The sequence below is a fragment of the Acomys minous genome (genome assembly GCF_964271855.1).
Source record: "Acomys minous genome assembly, chromosome: 8".
Classification (NCBI taxonomy): Eukaryota; Metazoa; Chordata; class Mammalia; order Rodentia; family Muridae; genus Acomys; species Acomys minous.
Window position 1 is genome coordinate 72995917 of NC_140489.1, and position 16540 is coordinate 73012456.

General features: G+C 39.1%; 1 protein-coding gene across 1 annotated transcript in view; it reads left to right on the forward strand.

Moving 5' to 3' along the window:
* ZNF277 (zinc finger protein 277) overlaps positions 1-16540 on the forward strand; it is a 116306-nt gene that overhangs the window by 50475 nt on the left and 49291 nt on the right. The window contains exon 2 of the mRNA XM_084792381.1: positions 11129-11330. Within this exon, the coding sequence (XP_084648507.1) occupies positions 11129-11330 (202 nt within the window). The remainder of the gene's footprint in view (positions 1-11128; positions 11331-16540) is intronic.

A 16540-nucleotide genomic window follows, 5' to 3' on the forward strand; every position in this document is an offset into this window, starting at 1 on the left:
AGGTGTCTTCTAAAGAAGTGATGCTGAGTCAGTCCTTGCTAACTGTAACCTCAATAACAGGTCAAAAGAATCAGTATAAATGTTCTTAGGTTTAGAATTGGTATGCCATTTCCTGAATAAGATGGTAAAAATTGCTTGCCTAAAGAGGAAAGTATATAGCCTGGTTTTTCTCCAAATGAAAAATATACTCAAGGTAGATATTGATTTGAAAGCAGGACTTGACCTAATTCTAAATTATGAAAGTCTTTAGGACATAAGCCAGAGAAATGTATAGTCAGCAACAAAACAATGAATCTTCTCTTTAGTAGAAAGACAAAAACTAACTCTTTCAAGGACCTATCTTAGGGTTTCTGTAGAGGGAAATGTTTTACATAGAGATTGAATTCCCCACATGTTCTCAAACAATGTAAATAAGTAATATGCAGAACTTTGTGAAAGTCTATTAATTATTAATATCAAGGTTTTTTAGAGCCTGGAAGTTATTCCTTATCTGTTTTTATAAAAACAACTGATTGTATAAAGAGTTATTCATATTAATGAATCAAGAACCAGCACTGAAATAAAAATATGACTTAGTCATTTAATATTGCAAATAGAGATATATTAGTCCCACAAAAAAATTTATGATTCTATCAAAACCACTAATTATACTTAAAAGAGAGCATCAGATAGGTAATTTATAATTTTCTAGCTGCCAGCCCATTTCATTAAAATATTGACTAGATTACTAATGCTAAAGTAATTTCCTGTCAAACTGAATAAATTAAATTATGCTAAACATAACCTCTGTGGATGTGTATGACGTTTCTGCTCGGACTGCACTTGCTTGGAAAGCATAAGTGAAGTAGGCCAATTAACCAATCAGATTTTTCTGAGTCAGGCTTGCCTTTGTCTTCCTTTTCATTCTTTTCTTATCAGAGTTGAATAAATAAGAGCAGCCGCCACCTTTTCTTTCCATTCTTGCATTTGCTTCTCAGTCTTTTCTGTTACACTGGTCCTCTGGCATTGTTGGACATAAGTTTTTATGATTAATGACATTTACCATTAGTTAAAGTTAAGATGTTAATGTCTGACTTTGTTGTTTATGCAGTTTTACCATTGAGAAGTCATTCTGCATTCCACTAATAAAGGGGAGATCACTGAAAAAAACAGACGAACCATAAAAAGGTGTTGTGTTTCAAGCCTACCACTTTAGAAGTGAAGACAGAACGGTTAGGCGTTCAAGGCTTCCCTGTACTAAATGAGATGTGTTTAAAATAAATGAAATAAAAGCAGATATAAAGTAAGGTAATAGCTAAGAACTTACTACCTATAATGTATTAAAATCTGACACACATCCTTTGGATTCATCTTAGTGCTTCAGCGTCCCAGGTGCTGCCCTGTTAAAGTAAGAGTGATAATTTAAATGCTTGGAAGTATTTTTGAAAGTGTAGAGTAGGAGCAGCAGAGGACATATCTTAGATGTGAAGGATTATTCAATATAATTATATAATGTATAGTATGATCCTTCATTTACTTTTAGAATCAAAGTCTCTTGTTGACAGTGAGCAGTCCATTAGGAGAACTTGTTTCTGGGGAAGTGAATATACTTATTCATGTATTTATTTTGAAGCATATATCTTAGAAATTGTAGAAATGGTATATGACTTAGATGCTTACTTACCACGTTATAAGGGCTGGCTTGTTTTTAACCATTTCATTTCCTTTAAAATGTTGTGAGTTTGTATGGTTTCCAACAGCTGTTGCTTTCATGTTGTGAGTCTTGCATTGATCAGGGCAGTAGGACCAGCTCCTCCTCCTAGAGTGATTTAAGATAGGAAGGTATCGTGTATTGCCCAGAAACATGGCTATTTTATCGATATATTCATTACTTTTGCTGTGAGCCAATAGCTGGCAAGAAGACAGGTAAGGGAGGAAGTTTATCTTGTCTCACAGTTTGAGGGGTACAGTCCCTCATGGGAAGGACGCCGTTGTGGCAGAACTGGCCGGGCCCGTGGCAGGGAGGTTGTGAAGCCTCTTCCTCACGTCTACATAGATCAGGAAGCAAAGAGAAGGGGGGCTACCAGTGCCCAGTTTGCTTTCTCCTCTTTTTGTTTTTGTCAGTTCTGGATTTCAGCCCATGCAGTGGTGCCGCCAGCACTCAGTCTGATCCTTCCTTTGCAGTTAGTGCTCTCTGTAAACACCTCACAGACACTATTTTTAAAATCTTATTTTGTTTTTTACTTATGTGTATGTTTATGTGTCTGTGTGTTCATTATGTGCACGTGTATCCACATGCCTACAAAAGCCAGAAGAAAGTCTCAGATCCCTGAGACTGGAGCTACAGGCAGCTGTGAGATGCCTGGCATGGATGATGGGAACCAAACGCTGGTACACTGAAAGAACAGCAAGCATTCTTAACTGATGAGCACTTGCTGTTCTCTGCCTCTCTGTAGCCCTTAGGCATTTCTTTGTCCAATGAAGTTGACAAGCACAATTAGCCATTATAATAACCAAGACATGAAACCAGCAACAAATTTAGTTCCTTATTTTGTTTTAACCAAAATTGCCTGAGGGGTAAAATTCTTAATCACTGTATTTTCACCCTTAGGTAGTTTTGAAACTAAAAAATGTGCCACAGAAGGGAAAGAGAAGCCAGAACTTCAGACTGGGATTCTCAGTTACCTTGTTAGTGTTGTAATGGAGAGGCCCTTGCTCAGTGTCATCTATGATATCCTGCATCTAAGAATGTGAGTGGAGAAGAGGTCCTCCCATATTCCACTAGGTCACACCCAAGACCATTTTTTTAGCAGCATCTGAACATAATGATAGTTTTCTAGACAAAAAGAAGAAGTCTACAAATAAGCGGCTTCTCTGCCCATCCTAGCAGAATTTGGCAGATGGACACTACTTCGGGACCACGTAGAAAGAACTATGGGCTATTTGTAAAGGGGTTAGCCGTGTCGACAGCCTTGACAGCAAGGCAGAATTGTTGCCACATGTTGTCATGCAGCTTCTCCCTGACTCACCTTTGCTCTCAGTGACAGGGACATATGAGCTGAGCAAAACTAGCTGCTTCCAGGTCCTGCCACCTTGACTGCCTGCAGTGATGGGCTGAGCCCTAGAATCATAAGCCAAGTAACCCTCTTCCCCTTAAGTTACTTTTGTCTGGGTATTTTCATCACAGTCTTAAGAAACAAAATTAAATGACCAAGTGTCCGTTAACCTCTAAAATAAATCTGTTTGCGTTCTTTTATGTTTCTCTCACTTATTATAACAATGAAAAGCTAAGAAACAATACTATTCATGCACACATTATAAATAAAAATAGCAATAAAATGCTAACAAAACACTTTACATATATTAGTATATCAAGTAAAGAAAATATAGAAACAGGATTCATGGTTTTTAAGCTATTTGTAGTTCCCTTGAACCATTTTAAGAATCAAAAGAAAATTCCACATATATTAATCTTAAACACAGTTTTACGTTAAACTCACAAACCTCAGAGGATATAAATCATTTGTATGTCTATTATCCCTGTCTTCTGAACTAGTATATGGAATCAGATATGACTCAGCAGCTACCCATGGTGATTTGAATTAACTGAAGACACTAGAAACTTGCTGTGCTGCTCTGTGTCTGCATGCTAAGAACTTAGTGGCCACATGTGTAGTGGTCTCCAGTTTTGGGTAAACAGATCCAAGAGCCCTTTGCTGCTGTTACTGAGATCTTAGTAAACCGTCCATAGTAATGGTTCTAAATCCTTTCCACATTTCTTGAAGCCCCATATTTAAAATGAATAGAACTTATATCAGCCTCATCTCTGAGGCTCGCTTATAAATCCTTCAGCTTTTCTTATATCTTATTAAATAGATTGTGGCTTTCCCCTTATTTCTTACTATCATGTGCTACAGAAATGCCAAAAGTATACAAATACCAACAATATCATCAGGACTTAAGTAGTAGGAAAGTGGGTTTGGTTTGGTTTGTTTTAGGATCCTCGGCCCCCTGTTCTTTAGTTCTGTGTCAAGACATTAGCATCAGCCCACAGGGATTTCTAGTATTACTGCAAATGATGCCTATCTCAGAAACACAGCATGCTTACTTACTGTCAGTAGAAACAAGAACAGGTAAGCTTTTGAGCAATTCATTTTTGAGACCCTTCCCTGCAGTAGGAAACTGTAATACTATGTACTGATTAATTGGTTTTTGTTAACTTGACACAGCAGAGTCATCACAGAACATCAACTGAGAAAATGCTTATTAAACTGGCCTGTCAGCAAGTCTGTAGGATATTAGTAACTGAAATGGGAGAATCTAGCCCAATGTGGGTGGTGCCAACCCTAGGCAGGTAGCCCTGGGTTGTATAGGAAAGTAGACTGAGCAAGCCAGTAAGCAGCAATCCTCCATGGCCTCTGCTCTGTTCTACCTTCTCATTCCAGCCTTGAGTTCACTTCCTTATGGATTATGACCACAAATATAAGCCACATAAACCCTCTCCTCCACAGGTTTATTTTGTTTGTGGTCTTTGTCACAGCAATAGCACATTCTGCATCCTAATAAAACTTGGCTTGCTTGTCTTTCAAACAAAAGATTCAGCTTTTATTGACTTTGTACATATGACACCCATGTCTTTTGCTTTCCAATAATTTCTTCACTTAACCCTTATGAATATTTTTCCAGGGAAGTATTATGAATAATGGAAACAGGCTGTGCAATGTTGTAACATTGCCAATTCTAAGTTAATAGAGCTAACGGCCCATGTCCTCCAGTCTTTCCTTGACTTTTCTTCTCTTTTCGTTGTTTCTAACTTGGTTTAAAATATATGGCATGAAATCTACCCACATAACAAAATTTAAACTCACATTACTACTAACTGTATGCACATTGATGTCAGCACATAGCTCCAATAATTGCTTCTACATCCCTAATACTTAGACCTATTGAGCCTGAAAACCCCATTTCCCTGCTCCTTGGCCACTTAACACCACCATTCTCTGTGTTTCTGCGCGTTTGTCTCCCTTTAGATACCATATGGGTACCATATGGAAGTAGAATTACATAGTGCTTACCTCTCTGTTTCTGGTTTATTTTACTTATGATGTCTTCAGGGTTTACTCTCCATGTGGTAGCATGTCATCGATTTCTACCCTTATTACATTCCCACATATGGAGTTCAGAAGACAATTTGTGGGAGTTGGTTTTTTCCTTCCACAATATGGACCTCAGAGGACAAACTCAGGTTATTGGGGTTGGCAACAAGTACCTTAGCCTGGTTAGCCATCTCATAGGCCCTGAATTACTAACTCTTTTTTAAGACTGAATAGCATTCACTGAATTTACCTACCCCTCAGTTATTTTTACCTCTTTGTTATTATGCTTAATACTTCAGTTAGATGGGAGTGCCACAGATATGTCTTTGTGATCCTGTCTTCTCTTCTTTCAAACAAATAAGCACAAGCAGGAAGACAGAGATCCTGTGTCAATCCATTTGTAATGGTTTTTGGAATCTTTAAGCTATTTGCTTGTTTGGTTTGTTTTTCTAATGGCCATCATATAATAAGTTTGAAATCATCATAGTTTTGATTTCCCTAGTAATAATATTGATTCCCCCTCTTCATAGACCTGCCAGCTATTCATTCATCTTCTTTGGAGCGTCTGTTCCAGCCCCTTGGCTGGCTTTTTAATCTGAATTTGTTCTGTTTTGTTAGTGGGTTGAGGGGCTTCTTATATATGTCAGATTTCAACCCTTGGTGTGACTGTTGCCTTTACAAGTGGCATTTCAGAGTACAGCTCTTGAATTTCTCCCATGGCAGCAGGAGATTTGAATGGCACATTTCCATGGCTGCCATAGCTACTGATTCAGACTCTGTTTGACAAAATCATAATGTGACTCACATAGGCGTTCAGCTTGAAGAAACACTATCAGAGAGTAATCATTTGACATTTAAGGCTCTTATCCTAAATCAATAAAGCCATCAATACTCTCTTCAAAATTCACATTCCTAGAGATGATTCTTTTTCCTTTCTTTATTTCTTTTTCTTCTTCTTCTCCTCCTCCTCTTCCTCCTCCTCCTCCTCCTCCTCCTCCTCCTCCTCCTCCTCCTTCTTCTTCTTCTTCTTTTGAGGCAGGGATTCTCTGTGTATCCCTGGATTCTCTTTATAGACCAAACTGGCCTCGATCTTATAGAGCTCCATTGCTCTCCGTCTCCCTGAGTCCTGGGATTAGAGGTGTACACCACCACGCCCAGCTAAGGCTTTTGTCTTTTGTTTTGTTTCATGTAGTTCATCTGCACAGTTAATGTTCAAAGTGAGAACTAGATTGGATAGCTTGTTGTTAATTTGTAATACACATATGTAGTAAGTTTGGGGACAAAGCGAATTCTAAGATGTTTTTGGCTCTTTGCTGAAAGAAGCTGAATTTGCTGTATCTACTGCCTTTCTACCATGCAGTAAAATATAGATTAATATGTGTTACAGCTGGAAATAAACAAGCTGTTAGATAGTATAAGGGAGTTGCATCTATTGACACAACGCTTAGTATTTGATGGCATTCTTTGGGGGAAAATAGACTCTTTTGCCTTGCCACCTAATTTGTAGCCTGTTCCAGTGTTGAAGGTGCCCACACTTGCTTCTAAGCTAAGATATTCATATTTTTCTGAGTTGTTTGTTTGTTTGTTTGTTTGTTTGTTTTGGTTGATTTTGGTTTTTCAAGACAGGGTTTTCTCTGTGTAGCCTTAGCTGTCCTGAACTCACTTTGTAGGCCAGGGTGGCCTCAAACTCACAGAGATCCGCCTGCCTCTGCTGTGCTGTGATTGCAGGCGTGCGCCACCATACCCAGCCTCAAAATATTCACATTATTAATGCTTTCTGAGTCATTGGTTTCCAGGGAGCCAAGTAGGGCTTACTACTTAGTAAAACTGCACTTCTTCCATGTAAACTGAGGACTTGAAATCAGTATTTTTAAAAAGATCGCTAACATACGAGGCCCTGGGTTTGACTCCTAGCACAAAAAAAAAAAAAAGAAGAAGACATCTACAGGAAATGATACTCATTCCGTTAGCAACCTTTGCTCTGCACTGAGGCATGTAGTCAGGGCTCTGGCCTATTCCATATAAACTTCCTTTATGGAGTAGTATGATTTACTATACATTCAAGAGGCCACTTGTTTTTGGCTATAAGTTACCCTTCCTTCTATGAAGAATGTTAAATTCCAGTGAATTGTAGCATAGGTAAGGGTTTGAGGTCAGTTTGAGCTAATGTGGAGACCCTGCCTCAACAAAAGGACACAATATAAACAGAAAAAAAATGATAACTTCTACACTGGCTATACTAAATTCTAGCTTAGAATTCGTTTCCATTTTTAATCGTTACTAATTGCCATTGTGCCTGTTGTGCCAAGGCCCAGCACTAAATAAAGATTAAGCTGTAAATACAGCTGGAATGCCCTTAATTCCAGGCCCCCCCCAAAAAAATCCACTAAAGACAGGCACAGGTGTTTCCTAAAATGGGACTTTCCTAGAAACTTAACATTAGAACTCGAGTTCAAAGGACCTCTGGCCTGTTCCTCATTCTTTAATGTCTTCATTTAACAAACATTTGTCAAATTCCAACTTTGTTCTAGCCACTGTAGTCTACACTAGATGTATAAAAATAAGCCCTTGACCTTGAGTTGACAGACAAATAGTAGAAATACATGTGTAAATAATTGATATAGCAGTGATATATGGAAAGATGGAGTAGGTCAAACCCAGAGAAGAACCTTGAAGAGCAGAGACTGACAAACAGGACAGCTCAATTCCATCACATGAAGTACCAGTTTCTACATCATGCCTACCAACCATATGACCAACCATGTAACTTCTGAGATCATACTTATTACCCACCCTTCTCTTACAACCTAATTTTTTTCTGTGTTGGAATCAAAAATTATTGACTGGCACTCCCACTCACACAGACTCCATGACTTAGGGTTTCTATTTCTACGACAAAGCACTATGGACAGAATCAAGCTGGGAAGGAAAGGGTTTATTCGACTTACACTTCCATGTTGTAGTCCATCCTTGTAAAGAAGCCAGGACAGAAACTCAAACAGGGCTAGTACCTGGAGGCAGGAACTGATGCAGAGGCCATGGAGGAGTGCTGTTTACTGGCTTGCTCCCCATTGGCTTGTTCAGCCTGCTTTCTTGGAGAATCGAGGACCAGCAGCCCAGGGGTATCCCCTCACACACGGACTGATTTCACTCCTGTTCGTTTGCCATGACAGGTAATTCTGTTTCGGTACATGTGAGTTTTATGTCTTTTCCCTCACAGATAAGTTGAGGAAAAGAAAAGCTGGGCATTAGCCATTTAAAGGGAAGAAATGAAACCATAGAAGATCAGAGTTCACAGGAAGTTTTGGGGAAGAAAATAAAAACAATCATGGAAGAAAATGTGGGCTACTGAGCATGGTGCAAATGCTGCCAGTAGAGGTAGTATCAGGACACTTGGGAATGCACATGAATTCAAAGTGGCGTATAAATACATACACGTTCAAAACAGCACTGAAAGTAGGTGTTAAAGAAGAATTCAAGTTGGAAAATGTCTTTGGGTACTGGGAGCAAAATAATGTATTTGAGTTCAGATTGAACCATATTCATAAAATCTTACTTTTAACTTTTCCTGTCTCAATTCTGTCATCTGGAAGTTGGCCTTGGGATAGCTTTAGGAAGTGACATGCTAGGATTGGGGTACCCTAAACATTGCTGCTGCTTTGCCAGTGGGAAATTCCCGAGTTCACTCATGATGGAGGTGATGGTGGCTATTTCTGTATGCTTGTTTTCAGACAAAATGAATTTAAAATATCCCAATCAAATTGAGGAGAAGAAAGTAATCAGGGCTTGCTGCTATTTATTTGTCAAGTGATATTTGCTAACATTCCCTTTATTTTCTTAATTAAGAGTCTCTTGTCCTTTGACAATCTATACATGTATGCAACATATTTTGATCTTATTCACCCCAACTCTTCTCTTCAACTCCCTTCAGAACAACTCCCAACACAACTTTCAACTTCACATCCTCCTCTTTTTTTTTTAATAATAACCCACTAAGTGCCATTCGTGCTGCCCTACTATGTGTGAGACCATCCACCAACATGGGCAGCCTACCAGAGGCCATAGCCCTGAGGAAAATTGACTGTTCCCCCAGCAGCTACCACCAGCTCCTTAGATAGGAGTGGGGCCTCATGAGTCCCTCTCATTCATGCTGGCAGTTGACTGGCTTGACCTTCTGTGCGTAACCACAGTTGATCTAGTTTCAATAGTACAACAGCCATGTCATGCCTAGGAGACAGCATTTCTCAGCACTCTGCCTCATCAAGTCCTTTTTGGCCTTCTCTCATTATGTTCCCTGAACCTTGAGACAGGGTGGTACACATGTCTTCTTTAAGGCTATGGGCTGAACAGCTGCTGACGCTCAGCACTCTGGCCAGTACCTGTATGAACCACAACCCACTGCACATGCTGCCTTGGTTGTCCTTAGCTGGCAGAAGACTGCTAGCAGCAAATTTCATTAATAGTGCTTCCAAAGTGCTTGCATGTTTTAAATACTCTCCTTATGTCATGTTTACTCAGTACCCTCCTCGGTACTAATTCGGAGTTTTATGATCATATAAGCAGTTTGATATAGCAAACTTTAATATGACTAGAGTGTGTGAAAGTGGTATACTTCAAATCTCCTATGGGACACTTCCCTCACCAACTGTTCTGTGAGCCATCCTGCTTCTGGCTTTCCCTGAATGTCCTCTGTCACATTTTCTTTATCCTGTTAACTTACTTGTACCTTCTAACAAACTATGAGCACTCTAACTTGTTGACAAGGCTCTTACCACACAATCCAGAACAAAAGACCTATGTTGTAGATACTCAGCTAGTGTTGTTAAGTAACGAGAGAAAGCTTCCATTTATGTGACTCGTCTCATTCTTGGCTTATGCTTAGCAGTGTACCAGTGACTGATTTAATATTGCTAAGATGAGAATGACTTAAATATTAAGGTAAGAGTAAAAATAGGAAATAAAATGTAGCAGGAAAATATTGGTATCAACCTAATTCCAAAAGTCATCTGTAGAATGGCTCTTTTGTAATACTGAGGATTGGCAGCAATACCTCACAGATGCTAAGCGACTCTCTATCACTAAACTGTATCTCTGCCCCTCTTTTTACTTTTATCTTGAGGCAGGATCTCATTAAGTTGCCCAGGATGGCCTTGAGCTTGCTCTGTAGCCCCTCCCACCTTAGCCTCCCAACTAGCTGGGCCCACACCACAGGTCTAGCAGTCATCCCTTTCTGAAGAAAGTTCCCTTTCCTTCTGCAAAAGCAAAGGCTGGACTCTAGTTTCTGTTGGCAGTTACTACCTGCTCAAGAACTGGAATAAGATGGTGGGTCCAGGGTTCTACCTTGGCAAACTAAAGAGAGATTCTGACAAAACTGCCTTAAGTTGAAGCCCGAAAATCAGAGACATAGAGACACTAGAGCACTTGAAGATTCTGTGAGTGATAAAAGGAAAGGCATAGTACAGGCAAGGAAAGGGTTCCCTGTGTATATACTGTCCGTCTCTTGGCTCACAAAAGCCTTACTTGTGATGCACGGTTGTGTAATGAACAAATGGCAGACATAGAACAGAGATTGCTACCTCAGCCACTTAGCACATGCTGTTTCAAGCCAATACAGGAAATGTGTTTTTTACATGGCATGTGATTAGAAATAAGAAAGTTTTCAGATGTGTTAGAAAGCCTGACATAAGCTGTAGGGTGGCTTACTAAATCACATGGTCACTTAGGACCCTAACCTAGCTGTTGCTGTTTCCACATGCTACTACTCAGAATTGCATCCACTGGCAGGACCAAGAAGAAAGCTTCAGCAGCTCTTCAACAGTGGGTATCCCCGCTCAGGCAAAGCACAGGGCTCCAAGCTCTACTGCAGTATGGCTGTGGCTGGGTTTAAAAGGACAGCAAGGTTCTTGCTGCTACGATGGTTTTTGTTTGTTTTTTTCTAATATGTAAAATGTCTTCAGGCTCCTCTCAGTGCAGGAGGTAAGAACTCATCCATCTAAAGATTGAGAGAGAGCTGGTTTCAGCTTTTCTTTCTTCCTCTTTTGTGCCTCTCACAGACAGTAAAGATTGCATCCTGGAGCCGCTGTCCCTGCCAGAAAGTCCAGGTGGCCCCACCGCTTTAGAAGGGCCTCCATCTGTGCCTTGCATCTTCTGTGAGGAACATTTTCCTGTGGCTGAACAAGACAAACTTTTGAAGCACATGATTATCGAGCATAAGATCGTCATAGCTGATGTGAAGCTGGTTGCAGATTTCCAAAGGTAAATTTTGGTTATGTTTATAAAATAATCAAATTCTTCCTTGACTAGAGGATAGTATAGCCTACACAGAAAGTAATCTCTACTCAAATATAGAAGGTCCTGTTTAGAGTGTCTTGTTGGGTTTTTTCTATTTCAGTCTTTTATTAATAAGCATGTAAATTGTGATCAATTAAAACCTGGTTTTTACTGACTTTGTTTTCTACTGAGGAGACTCCATAGTAGTTGCTGACATGGGTAATTCCTGAGAACATAAAATTTAGAGAATGTGGAAAGGCTCCATTTCACTGGAAAGTAGAGAGTAGCCTCAACATTATAGCGTCAGTGCAGACTATCTCTCAGGGCATCGTGGCATAGCCAGGGAGCATCCTCAGTCTTGCCATGGCTCTTCTTAAGCAGCAGGCAATATTATTAGCACTGGAGTAGACTGGAAACAGGCAAGCCTGCACTAGAATGCCTTCCTGGGATCCTTTTAGCCTTATGACATGGGACAAGCACTAGTCTCTGGTCTATCAAGCTAAAGCAGAACCTGCCTGTGACTTGCTGCCTTTTTGGTATATAAGAAACAACATGTATTTGTATATTTTAAAGATTTATTTATTTCATTTATTTATTTATTTATACAGTGTTCTGCCTACATGTATGCCTGCAGGCCAGAAGAGAGTATTAGATCATATTACAGATGTTTGCAAGCCACCATGTGGTTGCTGAGAATTGAACTCAGGACCTCTAAAAGAGCAGTCAGTGCTCCTAACATCTGAGCCATCTCTCCAGCCCCATGTATTTGTATTTTGATTACTGATGAAATTACAATCTTTCAGCTATAACTTCAATCTTCAGTGGGCCTTTATTCTAGTCTGAAAACTAATTAGTATTTATTTATAAGATTTATAAGATTTAAGTTTCCACATTATCTAGATTTTTAGAAAGACAGTTTGTTTGAGGTTGGAATAGCCAGCATTCCTGCAGGAGTAATCTAGCTATTCTCAGTTTCTGGTATCCTTCCCAGCTGCTAGACACCAACACGGAATATATGTGGCATGCCTTCTGTATATATATGGGGTCTAAAGCCACTACGTACAGTTATTTTTTAACTAGACTTTGATGTTGCCTGGCCATAGAATAGAGCAAGGAAATGTGAATGATGTGTGTCAACAACTGTGAAACTAATTTTCTTGGATATTTTCAGGACCAACACATTGTGCCTCTCCTTGTTTGTTATTCTTTATTTTTGAATTAGAGAGAAATGGCCAGAGTGGTTGTTTTTGGAATATTATGGAAACTTTGCTAAATATAATACTTTTTCCAAGATGTATTCAAATCTGTTCATTTAAGACACTTCTTAAGCTAGACATCTTCCAATTCTTTTCTTCCCCCAAGTAGCTATAACAGGAATATTAAATGGTGTGTCTTATTTTATTCAGCTTTTCTTTGTTTTAAGATGATCTCTTTACTCTTGTACCATGTACACAACAATTACCGCTTGTGAAGTGCAGGAAAATATAGCCATCTATCAGTGGTAACTGAAAAGGATTAAGACTTTCTTTCTCTTCTGCCTTTAAAATCGGAGGAATGTTTACATCAAAATTTGTCTTTTCTCTTTTGTGTTTATGTATAACAAGAGAGCAGTAATAATAGTTATTAATCTCTTATTATTGGTATTAATCTTATTGTTCCTATACAGACAGAACAACCAAGTTACTTAGCCAGGTCTCAGGCCTTAGAGATCAATAAGTGAATATTGAGGACAATCACTTACTAAGTGCAGCAAACATCCAGTAAAGTGGATACTTTTGATTTAAAGAAAAAGATGCATATCAAATGTAAATGTTCTCTAAAATGTATAGTTAACATGTACATTAAATGTAGAATGTTAGTTCTTTCTTGCCAGAAGCCCCCCAATTAAATAGCTTGTACTCTAAAGAAGTAAAAAATAGTTTAATTTGGATTGACCAACAATGTGTCTGAGTTTCTTTAAAGAACATTGATTATTACTGTCGTCGTTGTCATTGTTGTTGTTGTTGTTCAAGACAGGGTTTCTCTGTATAGCCTTGGCTGACCTGGAATTTACTCTGTAGACCAAGCTGACCTGGAATTCAGAGATACACCTGCCTGTGCCTCCCAAGTTCTGGGATTAAAGGTGTGTGCTGCCACCTACCAGCAAGAACATTTTAATATATCCAGTCTTCTTTGAATAACCTCCTATAATTTAAAGGAACTAAAAGTTCTTCTCTAAAACAGTCATTGACTATTTATGATCTGTGTAACTTACCCAGTCTTCAGAAAAGAACCTATAAAAGGATTGGGGAAGAGACAATAGTGAAGAGCTTTAGTTAACATGGATGAACTCACTCTTCTAAGTACAAACCATAAGGGTTTTAATTAATAAAAATGATATGGGCTTATCTTATATTTTATTTTACTCCAACAGAGTTTCACTGGGTAGTCAAGGTTGGCCTCAAGCTCATATTTCTCTTACCTCAGGCTTTTAAATGCTAGGATTACAGAGATCTACCACCACTCCAGCCTTATCCTGTGTTTTATAAGAAGTAAGTTATATATATTCATATTAAACATATTTGACATTCTTTATTGAAACAAAGTAGGTATAAAACTTCCTAGGGCAGAGGAAATAAAACAAAACAAAACTGAAAATCATTCCTTTGAGGCTACTTAACAGTTACTTAGAATGAGCTATTTTCTAGCTTTCTTTAGTAGATGAAATTGTGCCGAAAGATAGATGTTAACGCTTGATTTTTTTTTTTTTTAAGTTCCATTCATTCAATGCTACTTGGATAACAACCATATCTCAAACCTTCATACTTTTACCGGTATGTGTACAAACTACAGTGGAGGTCTGAGCAGGCAAGATGTTACTACAAAGATTTTCTTGTATGTGAGAAAGAGTTCCATGACATACAATTTGGCGTTCTTTTCAACAAAAGTGTTTGCTGATGACTTACCAATTACTTTTATGAATTTTTAATGAAGTGTGAAATGCTATCATGACTGCCATCTCAATAAAGATGTCATATCAGATATTTCATGTGGTATATTCAGCCTGTATATATTGATAGCCATAACTGTAACTTTGAATAAACTAGGGAATAAAGTAGGGAAATGAAAGTCAACCAGTAATCAAAAATGTGTTCTAATTGGGGCCAGGGCTACAAGGGATTTGTTAAAGACTTGCTGTCATTAAGCTGTTTCTCATTGAATGGAATTTCTCCAAGTGCCTGTAATAGCCACAACAGGATATATAAACTGATACCCTTTAGTTTTTGTTAACAACTACAAAGATAGTACTATTTCTTTAGGATATTCCTAAACTCAAATGTAAGCTTGGCCTCAAATATATGTAGCAATGAAGTTGTTTGCATTTTGTATGGAGCATGTGTTTGTGCCTTTAAGTTATATTGTGATTTGTGGTTCTGTTTTGTTTTTCTAACACATGACCTTTTATTTGCTATTGTTACACTATCTTTAATGAGGAAAAACTCAGATATCAACTTTCTTCCTTACTTTATCTCCCAGCACACTCCCAGAAGCTGCTTAACAACATCTCAGCTAGAGATGGGCCTGAAAAACATCATTTCTAAGATTATTGAGTACTTGCCTGCAGAGCAGTAAAATAACTTTTAGCCAGGCTGTGTACTGTATGGCTTCTTGGCCCCATCAGGTCGCAGGCAGCCTTAGGATTCTGAGGTTCTGCCTGGCAGGATCTCCCTGATCTTCAGTCATTTCCAGGCCAGTAATTGCTTCCCTGCACTTGTAGCCTTGAAGTAGCTGATACAACAGAAGCACTTGTTAGTATGCTTCTCGTGAAAGGTGTAGTACTCAAACATTGAAGACCTTGAAGGCTGGACTGCTGACCGTTGGAATCAGGCCATTATTTACTCAGGAATATAGGAGCTACTTCGCACCTGCTGCCCCATCATGGAGCCCCATATCAGTAGCCACAGCAGCTGTAATAACTTTCAGTCCCTCTGTAGGCAATTAGTAGCTGTTCCCACTGACACCTGCAGTTACATAGCATGCTCTTTAGAAACAGACTGCTACCTCTCATTCACATGTAGAGTTCTATATCTGTCATATCCAAAATCATTCTGTGCATCTTCCTTGGTCCCTGAAGGACGTGGAGAAAACACATCAAGTATCCATTGCAACTACAATTCCAGGAGCTTTCCTGCTGCCCTTTTCCAGGATTCTTGTGCAGACTGATCCCCACATGCATCTGTGTTCCAGAGACCAGGGCTGTTTGGGAGCCACAAAGGCCTATCTGGATTCCGCTTCTGCCATTCTGATCCACTGTAGATATAGCGCAGTGAACTGCAGCCTATGGTGTATTTGTACTTTGGTGTTAACTGGTGGAATGAAGGAATACTTATAGTCCCAGGACTCAAGAGACAAAAGCAGGCAGATTGTACATTTGAGGCCAGCCTGGGCTATATAGTGACATCTTCTCTCAAAAAATGAAAATGACTTCCCTTATTCATCCACTTTGTGGCAGGTTCCTACTCTGCCATTCAGCTTTGTCTCAAACATACAGGCTCAAATAGTTATTCCACCTCATATCCCTTGTAGATGGGACTGTGGGCCACTATCCTTTCCTTTTTCCTTTCCTTAAATTTTATTTTTTAATAAAATGTTTTAAGTGTTACAAATGTATGTAAATGAGTTCCTTTCCTTATGCCTACTGTTTATAAACACCAAGACTTAAGATATTGTGCTCTACCTGCTTCATAATACTTAAGCATCCACAGTAATTCATTTGCAAATGAGTAAACCAAGTCTCATAAGGGTCAGATAACTGTAAGTTCAGATTCATGTACCTGAATGCTGAATGCTGCTCCTGAGTAACACACTCTTAATACGCCGGCTATTAGCTTGAGGACTTGGCCACTATCGTTATTTAAAAAGGACATCTTTTCCAATTTAAGATCACCCTTAAGATCTAGCATAAGGAGAGAAATGTTTTAGCTTTTTATTAGAAAATAAGTCACAGCTGAGTGTGGTGGCATACACATTGTAATCCCAGCACTTGGGAAGTCAGAGGCAGGCAGTCTCTGTGAGTTCAAGGCCAGCCTGGTCTACAAAGCAAGTCCAAGACAGACAAGCCTACACAAAGAAACCTTGTCTTGAAAAACCAAAAACGGAAGGAAGAAAGCAGAGGTGGGGGGGGAGGAAAAGAAATCACAGTAGTTCAAAAGGTG